The 20,482-nt window shown below is 36.1% G+C and overlaps 1 protein-coding gene across 7 annotated transcripts in view; it reads right to left on the minus strand.

The window, feature by feature from the left end:
* The window catches only part of ankib1a (ankyrin repeat and IBR domain containing 1a), a 393,960-nt gene that overhangs the window by 109,640 nt on the left and 263,838 nt on the right, over positions 1-20,482 (minus strand). For all 7 annotated transcript variants that reach the window (XM_051936157.1, XM_051936159.1, XM_051936161.1 and 4 more), the window contains 2 exons: positions 6,513-6,721; positions 6,069-6,157 (listed from right to left, as the gene is read on the minus strand). In XM_051936157.1, coding sequence (XP_051792117.1) covers positions 6,069-6,157; positions 6,513-6,721 — 298 coding nt within the window. The remainder of the gene's footprint in view (positions 1-6,068; positions 6,158-6,512; positions 6,722-20,482) is intronic.

Below are 20,482 nucleotides of genomic sequence, written 5' to 3' on the forward strand. Positions count from 1 at the left end.
GCAAGTAAAAAAATTCAGAAATATGAATCAATATATCGTGCATGTTATGTTAGTCCTAGAGGGTCGCAGTGGCTGCAGGTTTTTCTTCCAACCCAGTTGCTTAATTAGAAAACAATCCTTACCAGTAATTTAATTTCATGGCTTGTTAGTGCTTTAACTCTGCCATATCAAGTCATTCTCACATCCTAGACTTTTTTTTCCTTTTTAAGGATATCATCCAAATGATTTGAAGTCTAAAATGGATGAGTAATTCTCAGTCCTTCACTTTTTTCTCTTCATTTTCCTTCCAAGTATTTAATTAAACCCAAAAGTGCAAGATAAATACACACAGGTGTAAGTGGAAACAAGCTAAATGGAGGACTGCTGGTTTCATTTGTCATTTGCTTCTTATTGCTAATAAGCAGCAATGAAAAACCGAGAATACAGTTGTTTAAGACTAAAATAAGCAATAAGGGTTCAAAACCTTAACAAGCGAGACAACTAAAGTGAAGCAGAAATGTTACTTGAGCAATAGTAGTTCTTATTAAGCAATTGGGTTGGAACAAAAACCTGCAGTCACTGCGGCCTTCCTGGGCCGACTTTGCCCACCCCATATTATACCAATCTCATGATGTCAAATTATTTGGTAAAAGCCCTAGCAAAATGAACCGAGAAAGTGCTCCCTATAATAAAATCACAAGCTCAAGCTGGGTTTGTTAAAAGCAGACAGCCATTGTCCAATGTTCCCCAAATGTGTGACATACAATCCACCCTGTAAGGGTGTGAAAAAAAGCATTTCATAGGGTAAAATGGCATGTATTTGGGTTTGTTCTAAATATTTTTACTTGGATTTAATTATTTTCTTCAAGTCTAGAAGCCTCAGTAATGGTAAACAATATAAATTCAGATTATTTCTCATTACAAGTATGGAACACAACAAAGCTGCCCACTATCATTAATAGACTTTGCAATTGCTATCAAACAGTCAGAAACAATGGGAATGATAAGGGAAGAAATGCAACAAAAATATTCCTTGGTGACATAATTTTTATTTAACACTGAAGCTCAGTCATCTGGGAGGGGCTCAGAGTAGAGCCGCTGCTCCTCCGCATCGAGAGGAGTCAGATGAGGTGGCTCGGGCATCTGATCAGGATGCCTCCTGGACACCTCCCTGGTGAGGTGTTCCGGGCACGTCCAGCCAGGAGGCGGCCCCGGGGAAGACCCAGGACACGCTGGAGAGACTATGTCTCCTGGCTGGCCTGGGAACGCCTCGGGATTCTCCCGGAAGAGCTAGAAGAAGTGGCCGGGGAGAGGGAAGTCTGGGTATCTCTACTCAAGCTGCTGCCCCCGCGACCCGACCTTGGATAAGCGGAAGAGGATGGATGGATGGACTGACCCACACTTATCATCTCTGGTTTTAAAAATGATTTAAATTAAATGTTTTATCCAGTTAGCTCACCAATATATCATGCTGCACTTTTAGATTAGTTTAGATAAATTTAATAGTCCCTAGGGGATTCACATATTTGGAAATCACAGTCATGAGAAAACTCCATTTCTGTTACTTGATGAATATGTGGTCAACTCTTCAGCTCTCTTCAGCAGGAAGAATCGTTATTGTTAAAATGAATATCATTCCCAAACTCTTTTCTTTTTTGAGCATTTATTAACAAATCCTTTTTAAAAAGCATGGTTCCAATGGAACATTGTTTATATGGAGAGTAAAGAGGCAGCATACTGCAAGGATGACATCAGAAAGATCAAAAGCACAAGGTAGCATGGTACTACTACACTCTGTTACAAATTATCATAATTTGAAACAATGATAAGAAGCAGAAGGTCCTGAAAATAAACCTGCTTGGTTGGTTTAGGAACAAATCTAGCACAATCTCCTCCTTATGTGCCTTGTTCAAAGCTCCAGCTATCAGTAAATTTAGTGGCAATAAGACTGTGCTTCATCTGCTGATAACATGGAACCAATGTAGTAACATTTTAAGGCAGGGACGCCGTTACTGGGTGCCCCATTAAGAACCTTTCATTCCAGCTCTCCCTTAAATACACAGGATTTTGTTTATTAGTTTAGCCTTCAGAGATATCTATATTAATAACCTGTAAGTATCTTTTGATCAAGTCTGTTGTAAATATGCAATTCCTCTAATATATGAAAGTTACTATTTACAAGTTAAGAAATAATTTAAAAATGAATCTGCCAAAATTTTCTAATTCTCAAAAAATGTCCACACTGAAAACATTTTAGATAGTAATGACAAGAATATCGGTATTGCTTCCAGACTTTTATCAATTAATGTTATGTTACTCACTAGTAAACAGTATCTCAGGCAAAGAGTGAAATTCTAATATTCATAATGCACATTCTTCATCAATCTAAGCAATACATGCTATGATTCATCTTAAAACTGTACATCGGACACACCTCAGCTAAATAACACAATCTAAAATATATCAGGGATTGGACCCTAATTGTGAACGCTGCCATGTAGTACCGGCCTCATTAGGTCATATGTTTTACAAATGTCACGAATTACTGTGAAACGTTTTGCTTATTTATCACATAAAGATGTATATAATCACCCCAAATTAATTTACATCAGTGTTTGGAGTAACATCTGATAAAATGTGCTAACATTCTTCAGTATATTACTGTAGAATCTTAATGCATCCTTCATAACTCAGTGTGAAAAAAATATCTTATTACCTAAACTAGGAAAAAAAAAACTTTGCATGGAACTGTACAGAGCTTCTTTAGAATCTGCCAAAAATTACCTAATTTTATTGCAAAAGAACACTTTTAGATTCCTGACAACATTTCTGTTTAACTCTTGTTGATTACAATATAATGGGTGTTTCTTTATTAATTAGCTCTCTACACTGGATAAAAATAGTTTAGGAATAATGAATTTTAACTCTTTCTGTGATTTACTGTATTTTTAGTTGGACAGAATTTTTCATTCTTTGTTTGTATATTATTGTATGTTTGATCACTGTATTGTAACTCTTTCTGTATTACATACGTCTGGATGTAAAAAACATTTGGGTATCAACTGACAAAGTGCACATCTCAAGATGTCAAAGAGGCAGCTTACTGTTTTACGGTCATACATGTCTGTACCCCTCCACAACCCCAACCTGTTGGCCAAGCTGAGAATTCCTAGGTGCAGTAATGTCCAAAAGGCAGGGGCCTACTCTGGACGATACAGCAGGTGATTTTAGTACACACTGGCACACAATAAAACTATCAGCCAGATTGTGGTTACTGGTTAAATTCAGAGTACCCAGAGGAAACTTTATAAGTAATTGGTGATTAACAGTCATCCAGGCTGCAAAATGAATGCTAATACAGTGATCCCTCGCTATATCACGCTTCGACTTTCACGGCTTCACTCTATCGCGATTTTTTCTCATACACGCTTACGTCACTACGCATGCGCTTTCTGAGAACTTTTATCTAAGCCCCACGATGGCTCCTAAACGTGCTGCTTTTTCTAAGCCTTCTGACAATGAAACTAAGCGCCGGAAGAAGATGCTTACCATCCAGGAGAAGGTGAAACTCTTGGATATGATCAAAGATGGCAATACCCTACAAAAGCCTCCTCACGCATATGAAAAGGCAGCGCCAGCAACTGCCTATCAAGATGTTCTTCAGCCACGCACCCAGACACCCACTGCCTACTCCTAGTACTCCTTCAGCGGAAGAAGACAACGACGCACCTGCTGAAGATACTGCACCACCTGAAGACTCTCCTACTGAGCTTGTGCCTTCATAGGTTAGTGGTTGTGTGTAAGAACTGTGTGTGTGTGTAATTAAATGTACAGTACAATAATAATAATGATATTTGTAACGTCTAATATGTCTTATTTTCTCTAATATATTGGGTAATATGAGTGTAATTGTGACTAAAGGGTGTTATTTCATGTCTAGAGGGCTCTTATAATGTTAAAAAACGTATTTAGAAGGTCGTAAACAGGTTTTCTATACTCTAACTGCGAAAATATTCGATTTATAAATAAAGAATCCTACTTCGCGAAAATTCATTTATCGCGGTAGAGTCTGGAATGGATTAACTGTGATAAACGAGGGTTCACTGTACTATCAGAATTCACAAGCATGAAACTAATTAGGGAAATAAATTGTGAAGAATTTGTGGATGATGGGATGTGGTTTGGGATGCATGCATACAGGCACACAGGAAGCAAATATGGAAGTTGTGTCTGGCGTTACAGTAGGTCTTGTTTATGAACAGACTATAAACTTGAATATCTAGTCAGGAAGCAACAGTAAATAAGAATGAGTGCAAAATGGGTAGTGCTTGGATTTGAATGTCTCATATAGTAAAATGTAAGTAAAAAGATCAATTTAAAGTAAAATTAACATAAAATCAATGGCAAAGGTAATTTAACAGATAGCTAGTGGCTATTGAAAGAGGCTACTGAGCAAATACCAGTATTATTGATTTCAGGTCAACAAGCTAACAATGGGGAAGGAATAAAAATAATATTTAGCATTATAATTTTCATACACTCTCACTTCCACAGGAATAATTAATTACATTCTGCCCTGAGATAAATATAAAAACAAGAATGACCTAAACACAGAATGTCAAGTATTAGTTGTCTTATATTTTATTATATGTAAGTGGTTAATTTCTGAACTTTTCCCAGTGGCATTCTGGGAATGGGCACTTTTCCAACAGTAGGTTTGATTCACTGCCGGTGTAGCAGGCAAGTGAATTTCACTTGGGTAGTTGAAATGGCTCCATTTCAACCAAAATGTCAATGCCCACCACACAGAATTTCAGAGGCCCCCTTTTCCTAAAGATCCAGCCTATTGCTCTGCTTCAATAAGCCATACAGTGTAATGCATTATTACTCCTTAAAGTGTAGTTGTTAAATCTGCCATTAACACTGATAATGATAGTGCATATTAGAATACAATCAAATTGACAAATTAAAGCCGATATGAAAGATTTCGTCTCAGCCAAGCCTGGGAGTTGAAGCAGAACAGTTAAAAATAGTGTATGGTTTCTTTGACACTTTTTGCACAGATGAAGACAAAATCATTTATGTAAAAATGTCTCCTTAACTGCAAAATAAAAATTTATTTTATATGTGTTCTTTACTGTATAGCAAATTATTACGGAACATTTTTTAGCTGTAATTTATACTTTTCTAAACATTCTGTGTGACTTATCTCTTTTTGTTTTTACTGATCCTACATCCAGTGTTACGAGTCCACTGATGACGGAACTGGCAGTAATGAAATGGAAATGAATCAAAAGTATACAATGGCTATTCAGCGGTCACATTTACAGGGTGTTTTATTTCGATCAATCACACTGTCATACTCTCTTCAGCATAACCTCTTGTGCTGCCCAGTGAGCAATTTTTATATTCTCAGAATACACGCAGTGCTTATACTTGAAATTTAGAAATCTAATATTTTTCATTCTTTTTTCCATATGTATTACAGTATTTTAGTCAATGATGTGTTATAGCCAGAGAGTGACAAATACACGGAGCAAAACTGACAACTACAGTATACATATGGGCAATCAATTTATTTTGTCACTTAAGTATTGTAAGTTACAGGATCACAAAATCTTTTTAAAAGGTCTGAAACAATTTGTCTTGATTTCAGTCATTTCCTCACCAAAGGCTGAAATTTTAATAAAGGTGGGTAGACAATTGATGTTCCCAGTGTGTGCATATATACAACAGAAACAGTCGTCATTAGTTGTATTGATAGGTATTGTTTGTTTTTAAAGCATCACTGTTTCCCTGTACAATTTTGGTTATTTTATGTAACCAAATTATTTTTTTTATTCCAAGAACATAAAATGTACAACACTAAACACAGTTAACCAAACAGATTAAAACACTATATGCTAGAACTTCCCAAGAATTCATTGTGACTTGCAATTTGCATATTTGCATAATTTGTTCCTTTAATTACTTGCTTTCCTATAAAGCACCTGCAGATGCAGCACAGCATTCAACCCACATAAAATAGCACTCTACAATTAGCCAGAGATCAAACAGGAAATATTCAACCACCCATACAACGTACTCACCCTTCCCAGCATGCCCTGCAAAATTCATGTCCACACGGCATGTCCACTGGGTCTTCAAACACTGAAATGCTGCACATGCAAATGCCACACTGCAGAAACATGAAACTTTTTCTTTATTTCTTCAAAACAATTGTAAACACACTGGAATAGCTACTTATTTCCTGTTATTTAAACAAGTGTATTATGAAAATAAATGATCATACTTTAAAATAAATTGTACCCAAAATTGTATATGTGTGTGTATATATACAGTATATATATATATATATATATATATATATATATATATATATATATATATATATATACACACATCCTGTATGTGTATAGGTCTGGAAGTATGAAATCAAAAATAACAACTTTGAGTAAGTAAAGTACCCTCCTGTAGTTATTCCAGATAAATGCATCATTAAGACATATTTGGCAAGAAGTGTTAGGTCTTACCAGAGGCATGTCTTCATCACCAGGGGACAAGCTGATTTCATCAGGTGATGTGACAGAGGAACGGGTGGTACGAGGTGTCCTAGGAGAAGGGAGGGTGTCCCAGGCATTATACCCACTTGGAGGAGGAGTAGGCATCTGAACGCCTGAACGCTGGCAGCAGTCTTCAGCATTGGACATCCAGGCTTCAAGTAATTTTTCCCTGTCCCAGTCTGTATGGAATTGAAGAAAACACAACATAAAGTAGGCCTCTTCATCCCACTCTTCTAATCTGCTTAATACTGATAAGAATACTAATAATCATAAAATCCAAAATTAACATAATTCCAAGAAACCAGGTTTTACAACTCAGCTTTAATTACATGCAATTGTACATTCAAGAATAGATACATGCTATTTCAAGATTCTAGTGTAAATATTGACATTTTAAACTTGAACTTTCAATTAAATTATTCAGTCAAATGTGTAAATAGTAACATGAACTGCTTTTCACTTTTGGAAGACAATTTTTTGAACCTAGCATAGTCAACTGCTGCTGTTCTTTCTGCATTAATTGATTTCTTGGAATAAAAAGCAGCAAAACGATTAAGATCACTTTGCTCAGTAAGTGGGTAGATAAGTTATTCCTATGTCTTCATTGTTCTTCTCTCCAATATTGGAGCAATATATATATTTTTTTTACTTATTTATTATTTACTGTGAAGTATTCAGAGAATACAAACAATCAATAATGAACAAAGAAACCTTCTTTTCCTAAGGACGATGAGAATAAATTAAAAATACAAATGTATAAAGTTAAGGAGACTTGTATAAGTAAATATTACTTAAAATATTTGAGTAGTTCATGTCAAAAATATCAGTGGTGAACGTAGATTTTAATTTGAAATTATGATGTCCAATGCTTTAGGCAAGTGGATCATGTAATAGAGTGCCTTGCTGTCAGGCCAGTGCAGCAGTACTGGAAAATTGGATGGATGGATGGATGGATAGATAGATAGAAGTTTACTTGTTCCCCAGAAAGAAATTTGGCTTTTTACAGAAGCTCTTTAAATATATAAATAGATAGAATACATACATAAATAAATAAATAAACACTCTTATTATAAATACTATATTACAAATATTTTATATATATATATATACAGTGGTGTGAAAAACTATTTGCCCCCTTCCTGATATCTTATTCTTTTGCATGTTTGTCACACAAAATGTTTCTGATCATCAAACACATTTAACCATTAGTCAAATATAACACAAGTAAACACAAAATGCAGTTTTTAAATGATGGTGTTTATTATTTAGGAAGAAAAAAAATCCAAACCTACATGGCCCTGTGTGAAAAAGTAATTGCCCCCTTGTTAAAAAATAACCTAACTGTGGTGTATCACACCTGAGTTCAATTTCCATAGCCACCCCCAGGCCTGATTACTGCCACACCTGTTTCAATCAAGAAATCACTTAAATAGGAGCTGCCTGACACAGAGAAGTAGACCAAAAGCACCTCAAAAGCTAGACATCATGCCAAGATCCAAAGAAATTCAGGAACAAATGAGAACAGAAGTAATTGAGATCTATCAGTCTGGTAAAGGTTATAAAGCCATTTCTAAAGCTTTGGGACTCCAGCAAACCACAGTGAGAGCCATTATCCACAAATGGCAAAAACATGGAACAGTGGTGAACCTTCCCAGGAGTGGCCGGCCGACCAAAATTACCCCAAGAGCGCAGAGACGACTCATCCGAGAGGTCACAAAAGACCCCAGGACAACGTCTAAAGAACTGCAGGCCTCACCTGCCTCAATTAAGGTCAGTGTTCACGACTCCACCATAAGAAAGAGACTGGGAAAAAACGGCCTGCATGGCAGATTTCCAAGACGCAAACCACTGTTAAGCAAAAAGAACATTAGGGCTCGTCTCAATTTTGCTAAGAAACATCTCAATGATTGCCAAGACTTTTGGGAAAATACCTTGTGGACTGATGAGTCAAAAGTTGAACTTTTTGGAAGGCAAATGTCCCGTTACATCTGGCGTAAAAGGAACACAGCATTTCAGAAAAAGAACATCATACCAACAGTAAAATATGGTGGTGGTAGTGTGATGGTCTGGGGTTGTTTTGCTGCTTTAGGACCTGGAAGGCTTGCTGTGATAGATGGAACCATGAATTCTACTGTCTACCAAAAAATCCTGAAAGAGAATGTCCGGCCATCAGTTCGTCAACTCAAGCTGAAGCGATCTTGGGTGCTGCAACAGGACAATGACCCAAAACACACCAGCAAATCCACCTCTGAATGGCTGAAGAAAAACAAAATGAAGACTTTGGAGTGGCCTAGTCAAAGTCCTGACCTGAATCCAATTGAGATGCTATGGCATGACCTTAAAAAGGCGGTTCATGCTAGAAAACCCTCAAATAAAGCTGAATTACAACAATTTTGCAAAGATGATTGGGCCAAAATTCCTCCAGAGCGCTGTAAAAGACTCATTGCAAGTTATCGCAAACGCTTGATTGCAGTTATTGCTGCTAAGGGTGGCCCAACCAGTTATTAGGTTCAGGGGGCAATTACTTTTTCACACAGGGCCATGTAGGTTTGGATTTTTTTTTCTCCCTAAATAATAAAAACCTCCATTTACAAACTGCATTTTGTGTTTACTTGTGTTATATTTGACTAATGGTTAAATGTGTTTGATGATCAGAAACATTTTGTGTGACAAACATGCAAAAGAATAAGAAATCAGGAAGGGGGCAAATAGTTTTTCACACCACTGTATATATATATATATACTGTATACAGTGCATCCGGAAAGTATTCACAGCGCATCACTTTTTCCGCATTTTGTTATGTTACAGCCTTATTCCAAAATGGATTAAATTCACGTTTTCCTTAGAATTCTACACACAACACCCCATAATGACGACGTGAAAAATGTTTACTTGAGGTTTTTGCAAATTTATTAAAAATAAAAAAACTGAGAAATCACATGTACATAACTATTCACAGCCTTTGCTCAATACTTTGTCGATGCACCTTTGGCAGCAATTACAGCCTCAAGTCTTTTTGAATATGATGACACAAGCTTGGCACACCTATCCTTGTCCAGTTTCACCCATTCCTCTTTTCAGCACCTCTCAAGCTCCATCAGGTTGGATGGGAAGCGTCGGTGCACAGCCATTTTAAGATCTCACCAGAGATGTTCAATCGGATTCAAGTCTGGACTCTGGCTGGGCCACTCAAGGACATTCACAGAGTTGTCCTGAAGCCAATCCTTTGATATCTTGGCTGTGTGCTTAGGGTCGTTGTCCTGCTAAAGATGAACCGTCGCCCCAGTCTGAGGTCAAGAGCACTCTGGACCAGGTTTTCATCCAGGATGTCTCTGTACATTGCTGCAGTCATCTTTCCCTTTATCCTGACTAGTCTCCCAGTCCCTGCCACTGAAAAACATCTCCACAGCATGATGCTGCCACCACCATGCTTCACTGTAGGGATGGTATTGGCCTGGTGATGAGCGGTGCCTGATTTCCTCCAAACGTGACGCCTGGCATTCACACCAAAGAGTTCAATCTTTGTCTCATCAGACCAGAGAATTTTCTTTCTCATGGTCTGAGAGTCCTTCAGGTGCCTTTTAGCAAACTCCAGGCGGGCTGCCATGTGCCTTTTACTAAGGTGTGACTTCCGTCTGGCCACTCTACCATACAGGCCTGATTGGTGGATTGCTGCAGAGATGGTTGTCCTTCTGGAAGGTTCTCCTCTCTCCACAGAGGACCTCTGGAGCTCTGACAGAGTGACCATCAGGTTCTTGGTCACCTCCTTGACTAAGGCCCTTCTCCCCCGATCGCTCAGTTTAGATGGCCAGCCAGCTCTAGGAAGAGTCCTGGTGGTTTCAAACTTCTTCCACTTACGGATGATGGAGGCCACTGTGCTCATTGGGACCTTCAAAGCAGCAGAAATTTTTCTGTAACCTTCTCCAGATTTGTGTCTCGAGACAATCCTGTCTCGGAGGTCTACAGACAATTCCTTTGACTTCATGCTTGGTTTGTGCTCTGACATGAACTGTCAACTGTGGGACCTTATATAGACAGGTGTGTACCTTTCCAAATCATGTCCAATCAACTGAATTTATCACAGGTGGACTCCAATTAAGCTGCAGAAACATCTCAAGGATGATCAGGGGAAACAGGATGCACCTGAGCTCAATTTTGAGCTTCATGGCAAAGGCTGTGAATACTTACGTTTATGTGCTTTCTCAATTTTTTTATTTTTAATAAATTTGCAAAAATCTCAAGTAAACTTTTTTCACATTGTCATTATGGGGTGTTGTGTGTAGAATTCTGAGGAAAAAAATAAATTGAATCCATTTTGGAATAAGGCTGTAACATAACAAAATGTGGAAAAAGTGATGCGCTGTGAATACTTTCCGGATGCACTGCATATATTGTGACAGATAGGGGGCATTGTCTTCCCCTTGAACCCTCAGATCAGACGCCAGACACCAGAAGTCCAAATGTTGACTTTATTATAATAATAAATGTGCACAAGCACCTCCACCTCCACTATACTTAATAATAAATCAATAAACAATTCCCAATAATCCACCACACCTCCCAGCAGCTCAGTCACCCTTCCTCCCAACTCGGCTCAACTGCTAGGATCTCCCACAGTCTTTTTATACTGCTTGACCCGGAAGTGTTTCTGTCCCTCAGCCCATGTGACTTTATAACACTTCCGGGACGGGTAAAACTCCTTTTCTTCAGCCCGGAAGTACGTCATTTCCTCTGTCGCTGTGACTAAGACGTACTTCCGGGTTATAGGGAAAATACAAGTCCTTGAGCCTCCCTGCAGCATCCTCTGGCGGCCCCCACGGTATCCAGCAGGGCTGCGAAGGAAAACTCCAAGGTCCATGATGCCCTGCTGGAATTCGGGGCCCCTCCATGTTGCAGGGATGACTTCATCTGGCGGCTTGGGGGTATTGGCTGATATATATATATATATATATATATATATATATATATATATATATATATATATATATATATATATATATATATATATACACACATACATACATACAACCATCTTAAAAGTGTTTTTTTTTTATTTTCGCATATCAGGACAAAACTATAACCCTCTAGTTCTCACCAAGTTATAAAAATGGCAAAGATCAGGTGGCAAAAAACCCACTACAAATTTTATCTTGTCTTATTAATACAATACAAAATAAGCCCCTCAATGTTTGTGCACACAATCTGTGCTGCCAGCTCATGAGGCAGAGTTGGGTATTTGGTTGCAGATGGGAGAGAAAATGGGGTATCATTTTAACTCACCTAAGCTTTCCGGTGTTTCAAAACAAAGTTGGACAATTACATTTGGGTCCTCGCCCCTTTGCTTGCCCATAATTATTTAGAAACACAACCAAAACTTTGAAGCATCAAGTGTATAGCGATGACTAGTAATACAGATATTTAATAATCATCACCACATACTATATGTGAAACAGGCTTTAGATCAGTAGTGCCAGACTCCACTCCTGGGGGGTTATGTTGGCTGCATGTCCTTATTGCAGCAGAATTCTTAAGTAAAAGCAATTAGTGGTGTTGACTTTTGCTTATGCCCATTGTTAAGGCTTACTACTCTTAACTGAGTCCTGTTCTAAATAAATGCAATCAGGGTCTTTTACTGCTTCTTTTTTTCTTTTAATAAAAATATCTGCACTGAAAAAATGAAATGCTAAGACATGCTGATCTACTGTGTACGAAATATATTATATATATATATATATATATATATATATATATATATATATATATATATATATATATATATATATATATACACACACACACATACACATATACAGTATATATATATATATATATACAGTATATATATATATATATATATATATATATATATATATATATATATATATATATATAGATGTAGAATAAGAACTACCCAAAACACAATTCCACTTAATATAAACAGAAACACTGATATGGATTTCTTTAATAAAGATCTAGTAAAAAATAAAAAAACAAAACAATAAAAGTACAAATTGAGCCGTCATTCTTAAGATCTAGTTGCACTGTATCACATTATGCCACCCACTACACTTACCACCTCAGAAAATTTTAATTTGTTATAGAACAGGAAACTTTACACTTGATTTCCAAAATGAAACCAAATACTTCAGATCTAATTCTAAATAATTTACTGAAAAAACTCACATGCAGTAGATGCAGAACCAATATTGGATATTACACACAAACACAAACAAAAGACACCATTTAATGACCCTGACCATGCCTTTGATACTTTATGTAAATGGAATTCTAAACAGTGATGTTAGAAATTCAATTATTATACTTTTAGACTTTAGTCTAGCTTTGAAAACATTAATCCTAGCATTGGCACTGCTCCTAACTGGTTTACTTCCTACTTATCACATCATTTTCAATGCATGTAAATGTCTGCAAACAGCACTGCTTCATTCCTGACTGCAGTCTGAACTGGTGTCCTGCAGGGTTCCGTGTTGAGACCAGTTTTCTTTTCTAATGATTCTGTACGGATCATGTTGTAATTATAAGCACAGTGATTCAGAAATGTGATAATGTTCTTTCTTATGTGGACGATACCCAATTATATCTGCTATTTAAACCAAAAAAAACTTCAATTATACAATTTATTTTTTTAATTTAATTTTACATTGTTACACTAGGCTTTCTAAAACCTGCTATTTGCTTAAACATGTTTTAAAATGAATGAAGGACATTTAAATGTTATTTTATTCATTCTACTCAAGCAGACTTGCCTATTGTAGCCAGCCTGTTCAAATCATTTATTTTCTGCTCTACACTTAATTCAAAACATGGCAGCAAGAATCTTATTTAGAACTGAAAAGTATGCAAACTTTTATTACTGGTCTTAAATTTCTCTTCTTTCTTCCAGTTAGCTGTAGAGTAGTGTTGTACCAGCTATGCTGATTTTGCTTTACCTTGAGTTTGGAAAAATAGTGGAAATGTTCTGAAGCTTTGCCAAACTCAAATTCATTTAAGTCACTGGGGAAAAAGAAACATACATGTGTCTGTCTCTGTGTGTGCAAGTCAAGTCAAGGCAGGGTGCATTCCTGGTATCCCCAAATAAATAAATCACCGTTCTTGACAGCGGGAATCTGAGCACCTTGTGGCTACTACAGACTGGCCTAGTTTTGAGTGAACTGTAATGGTGCAGTGGTCTTTTACTTGTCACTGGTGCTTAGGGAAACATTGGCAAACTATGCTGGACTAATTATTGTGGCCAAAAAAGTTACCTGAGCTGTGAGGCAGTAGTGTTAACCACTGCATGCCTGTGCATCACTGAGATAAAAATGAATAGAATTTAATGAAATGGAATGTAAAACTTGAGTTATTTGTATGGAATGCTATTTGATTTTAATAAAATCAATAATAAAAAAAAAGAATTTAATAACAAAACAGTAAAATGTTTTTCAGATAGGATGTATAAATTCATTAAGGCCTGCCCCTACAATTTTGATAGTAAGTATTCACCTCTCTCAAACAGAAAAGTACAGTTTGTTGTTTTTCCAGAATGCTTAGTCTCGCTCACTGCGGCTGCTACCAAATAAGCGCAACACTTACTTAACACCTCAGAAAATTTTAATTTGTTACAGAGCAGAAAACCTTACACTTTACACAAGAAACCAAATACTATAGATCTAATTCTAAAGAATTTACTGAAAAATTCACTTGCATGATTTTTCACTCCTTCCTGTTTGCATCAACTGCACAGCACTCTGGGTAATATTAATAAAGGTGTCGGCTCAGTATTACACACTGGTCACATACAAGTCAAAACAAAAAGACATTGCCGTGAAGACAAAACATACCCACATTTCCAGTTTTCTTCTGCATGCATGTATTGTGTTTAAATGCATCTGCCAGTTTCTACTCATTTCTTACCCACTACTAGGATTAGCACTTTATACTCGGGGAGCTGTCCTATTCAGCTTTTCCTGCTAAAGCTCTGTGATGGAATGCTGGCCTTCAAAGCATTATGTGGCACTAGGAAAACTTCACCTAAGCCATCCGCATAGTGAATTCTGCTGATCAATGCAACTGTAGAGTTAATTTTAAAATCCTACATTTGGGATATAAAGACAACGTCTCCTTCCTTACAGAACATATTAAGGCCTACACTTTAGAATGCACACTGTGATTTAAAAATGCAGGTCTGCTTTAAACTAGTGCAGGAGGTGAAGTCTGTATTTGTAGACCGCACCTTTGGAAACACCTGCTATGAATATTTGAGAGACCCCTTTGGACTCAACGTTTGACTCAAGTGTGAGGACTCCTTAATGAGCGTGGCACACTCTTATTAGAGTTACTGCTAGCACTGTTCATATTATCTTTTCACTTTACTTTTTAATAATTGTAGCAGTTTTGACAGTTAATAAGAATCTCTCATTTTCTTTCTTTCTGTTTGTGGCATACTGTAGTGGCACTTGGTGACCCTTGGAAGCTGGTGGATGCCTCCACAGACTTCTGTCATGTTGTTTAGTCACAGTTTTCTGCTGCTGTCTGGATTCACTGCACAGCATGGCTAACCTACTGCAGATCAGTGGAATCTAGGATAGAAAATCTGTGAGAGACACTTCATTAGAATAAAAAAAATGTTAATGCATGTACATTTCTTTGTACATGCTGCACAAAGTTTTTCTTTTGACATTTCAGCATTATGCTTTGTGTTTTATTTGCATATTGTAGTTGTAATAATTATATAGTACACTGGGTTTGGAAGTGTGAATGCACCTTGTAAGAACATTGTAACTGTACTTTACAGTAGATCAGGAGCATTTAAAAATGTTACTTTGTGCCATTGGTTTATTGTTTTATCACTATTTATCAGCTCTCATGTCTATAAAAAGTTGAATTATTAAATGTACTTTATTTACTTACTGAAAATGTTTTTTTTTAATATTTAAATTCATTTACACTTAATTCTGAAAGTATTTCAATATCACCCAACAATGTCAATATGATTTACCTTTCATCTTCTTTATTTTTAAGTTAAATATACAATTAAGGCCTATGCAAAAAAAAAACCATAAAGCCCCAGAAAAATGTCCACAAAAAAAGAAAACTTTATTTAGAGTGTAATGAAAATATATTTTAAAAAAGTCTGAATTGGTGTAAGCTGTTCTAATTCTGGGTGTTTATAAGAAATGCAATGATTTATTTCATGAAGTAGGAGTACATAACAAGCAACAATAGTTGTGTCAGTTATGTGAAGTATAAAAATTGGTGCTTCAATTTAAATATTTGAAGTGTAAATATTCTCAGATGTAATATAAAAGTATCATGTTTCACCTTCTTGTAGTGCTCCATAGAGGGCTAGATCAAAGATAATTTCATATTCATAATCACTGACCTTGAAATAGTCTAAACCGATATCCACAGGATTATATTTAAAAATTGTCTTTTTTAACTTTCTGGGAGTGGCTTTTAGAGGGCTAGGACCTCCGGTAAAGAATCAACTATTAAAAATATTATCATATTCATGATCAGCAACCTCAAATTAGAATAAAATGACACTCCAAGTGTCTGTATTATTGATCTCAGTTTTTTTTTAAAAGAAGTAACTTTGACCCCTCGTATCCCATTAGTTGTGGAACCACTGTGGTCGGTTTATGTGCAATACACACCTTCAAGTCCTTCTGATAATTTTTGCTGAAGACATCTATTGGTTTATTTAGGGGGTAATTTCCTTAAGGTAAAAGAGGCCTAAAAACGAGAGATTTTTGGACCTAGAGGGTCAAAATGGGGTGAAACCCCAAAAATTTGACGTCTTGAATAATTAGATATCAAGATGCGTGAAATCATTTGTGGGGATTTTCTCATACAGGTGAGTCAGGAGGCAGCAGACAAAAAAACTGAAGCAATGGAAAATATTGATACAAACACAATATATTTACTGACCATTCATATTATTTTTTGAAAGACATAAGACAGCTACTGATCATATTTAACAACATCAGAAAGAACTTCTGATCTGTAAAAGAAATATCAGTGAGCCTAAGTGAAACCCAGCATGCAGCGTACGCCAGCCAGAAACATGGAAAGACACTCATTTCTGTGCAATCCAGAAGAAAGGTCTGATTTTGTCAGTGAAATCTGTTTGCTTTTGCATAAATACAATATTGATACAGTAAAGATAAATAATGATGCAAAAATTAGAGTAGATAAGTAAAAAAAATACAATAGAATTTTAAGGTGTGTCTTAAGATTTATAAGATTTATAAGTCTAAGATTTATTACACCGGTATGGAAATTAATTATGCAAATAGATGTCACATAAAAATACATTCTACTGTACATTGTTCTGTTATTTAGTTGTATTAGCATGACATGCATCTAATAAAATTTAACCACCAAGTGAAAGTCAGCTGAGGCATTCAATATTAAAGGACTTAATTCTATGAAAATAAAGATACTGCTAAACATACTACAAGTGAAACAAAGTGCCTCAGTGACTGATATGTGAATCTGTAAGTTTAAAAACTTGAGAGAAAAACAGTAACCGTATAGTTCAGTGTACTGACATGTATCGTCCTTAATAATGGCTAACGGAGAGTGACAAATTGTATCAAATACTGTAATGACTCTCAGCGGAACTACTAAATGTATTTAATATTTACCCAAGTATCATAGCAGATGTGCAACATCTCCCAGGAGCTTGCCAAAATGGCTTTTAATTTGAATACTTTTAAAGTTTTATTTCAGAGAATGGTATAAATGATACATTTATACAGCACTGCCTAAACTTTTTGAACAATATGGACAACAGATGGCATTCTTCAGCATAAAAGGTTCTACTTCAACAAGTATAATAATAATAAAGAATGATAATATAGTATAAAAAGTATAATAATGTCAGCATGATCAAGACAAGTAAATGGGTTGGTGATGTTCTTGACAGGAATGTGTCAGTTAAATTTCCTTCCCAGATGTATGAGCAGCCTTCCCTCTTCATCTGAATGCAGGGCACTTTCCCCAACAAATGCAATCAATCCCAGAAGAACCAGAGTGCAAGGTGTGCTGGTTTGCACTCATGTGTATTTTTGATCAACTGTTTTGAGTTTTTCTAATTTTTTGTCTAGCTACAGTTACTCTATTCTCTAGAAGGTTAATAAAATGGAATTTGTGCCTGCTGTGGACACAAACGTACATGCTAATGTCACTGCATGTTAACCATGTTAATTCATGTTGGCCATTTTCACCATAAAAACAGATTTTGAGACAAAAGAATCTGTCAACTGTTACAATCACACACTGACATCGATGTTATCTGAGTGATGTTCTAAATGTACGTGAATCTAACATTGGCTTAGTGTGTTCTTTTTCCCATTTCGCAGGTTGCTTTTTTATATTTTTAGCTTGCATCATTTTTGTGGCTTTCTCAGCTGTGTTTATTTTTATGATTCCTTTGAATGTTTCAGCATTGTTTTGTTTATTTGTGCTTGTTAGGAAGAAGTCGCCTAAGGCAGGCACTCACATCTATAAAGAGAGCACTTTAAGGCTCTACTTCAAGGCTTCAGTCACTATATAACTATTAATTTGCTTGAATTTTCTGAAGCAGGGACAAGAATGGGTATCTAGTTTAGTTGTATTTCATACTGGACTCACCTTTGAATAATTTGATTAAAAGAGTATCAAAAATATTCTATTTAATTATATATCTTTCATGCATATTGTCAAAAATATGTTTGAATTATTTTGAGTCATACCAGCAAATAATTCAACAGCTTCTGTTACAAAGGTAAGTGCCTACCGGAGAAAATTGCTCTGGAATATAAAGGGAGCTGTGAGAAAGACGTTTACCTAGGTTCAGGTGTTAGGAATTAGGTTATTATGGGAGGATTAACAAAAAAGGTTTTGCATAATAATCAGGTTAAATAGCAGAGAAATTGTGTTTAATATTTAAGTAGTGACAAGTAAACAATCAATAACCGGTAGGTGATTTATGCTTTAATTGATTATGGAGACAAATACACTGGTCAACAAGCATTTTGCTACTGGGATTCTTTCACCTGTACTTTAACAAATTTCACTTGCTGGCTCCAAATCTGAAAACCATTTTCGTCCAGCACGTCCCATTTTTTAGTTATGATGTTCCAGGTCTTGTACAACTAGGGTGACTGGACAGTAAAGGCAATGCATTTCAGCATTTAAGAAATAGGTTTGGTCTCAAGAAAAGTGAAGCCAAAATTAAGGAAGGTGTTTTTGTTGGCCCTGAAATCCGTGAACTGATGCTTGACGATGAGTTCAAAAGGAAACTGAAGCCCACTGAATCAGCACCCTCATTCGTGCAGGTTGTCCAGTGACAGTCAAAGAGCAGAGAACTATGCTGAGCTTGTGGAGAATATGCTGAAAAGTATATCAGCTTGTGGGAACCAGAATGTCACTGAAGACGCATTTTTTTACATTCTCATCTTGACTTTTTTCCACCAAATCTAAGCGATGTCAGAAATAAGCATAGGGAAAGATTCCATCAAGACACAAAGGTGTTGAAGATCTAACATGACTGTTTGTTTATTGGACTAATTTTGAAAATCGTACTTTAAAAAATAACGAAAAGAACAGCTAAAATGCCTTACTGCCGGCTGGCTGACTACTTTGTTAAATTCATCAAGCCACCCACCTTTTGCACTTTTTCCTCACATTGAAGTCACCGGGAATCAACTAAAGAGCCAAGAAATCTGTGTGTTTCTGTTTTCCATTTTGGACCAGAGATTCTTGCTCTGATAATGTGTTAAATTCTTGTCCTGAGCCTTAGCAACTACTTGTTTCAAGAGAATAGCAATAAAAGTCAAGGTAAGTAATATTGTTCTCTAATGTTCAAACGGTTTGTCCTCTGCTACATGTTTTGAAGATCTTATGTGTGTATTTACGTGTGTGTGCGTTTAGCAGATGGATAATGTGATTGCAGTTTAATTTTTTATTAAAATACTTACCTACCTGTAAGAGCACAGCACATATTACATTCACCACACATATAGTAAAAAAAGAAATGGCACGTAAACACACAACATAATACAAAATATAGATGGAGAATTATGTTCTATTCCCAGAAGTCCACAGATAAAATATTGTTATTTGCTTATTTGTTTGCCAATCATGAAAAAACAGCTGAACCAATCCTTACAAAATTCTGCATGTGTATTGATGTTGGTCCAACCTAAAACTTATAAGCTATATAGCGTATCGAGGAGAGGAGTTGTAATGCAAAGCAGACAACCCAACTACATAGGGACTGCAATTCCTGTCAAGCAGCAGGAGAGTATGAGGCTGATACGACACCACCACAATAAGTTTTGTACTGGCCAAATCAAAATCTTGCCTAAGACTAAGTACAGCATTTTCTTCTTGACTAATCTGGATATCAATTTTATTGTCTTGTTGTCTGAGTGTATCATTTTATCTCATTGTGGGTTATATGTTTAGCCATTTTCAATTTCCAAAAGACAGTTTTTCCACTTATTTTTAATCTAGATTCTTTTCTGAGAAATGTACCAAACCCTTAAATCCATGTTGCTTTCTTTTAACCTCCCCAGCCCCAACATTTAGTGAGTTCCACTGTTGCAAAATTGCATGTGAAACAAAGTTTAATATTAATTTCCCAAAACCATATGCAAAAGGAAACGTATGTTTCACTCACCACTACTGTATCTTCAAACCCCATTTCCAAAAAAGTTGGGACACTTACTAAAAATGCAATAAAAACTAAAACTAAAATCTAATTTGGTAATTCACTTTAACTTTTATTTAACAGGCAAAAAGGACAAAGAAAAGATTTTCAGAGTTTGTATTATTTTGTGATTTTATATTATACATATATAAATCATACATTTTTGAAAAAGCCAGTGCTATTGTACACCTCCATATCATTACTAAGTGTGATGGAAAGAAGCCAAAATGAAATGCGATT

Source organism: Erpetoichthys calabaricus, chromosome 13 (assembly GCF_900747795.2).
Source record: "Erpetoichthys calabaricus chromosome 13, fErpCal1.3, whole genome shotgun sequence".
NCBI classification, from domain to species: Eukaryota; Metazoa; Chordata; class Cladistia; order Polypteriformes; family Polypteridae; genus Erpetoichthys; species Erpetoichthys calabaricus.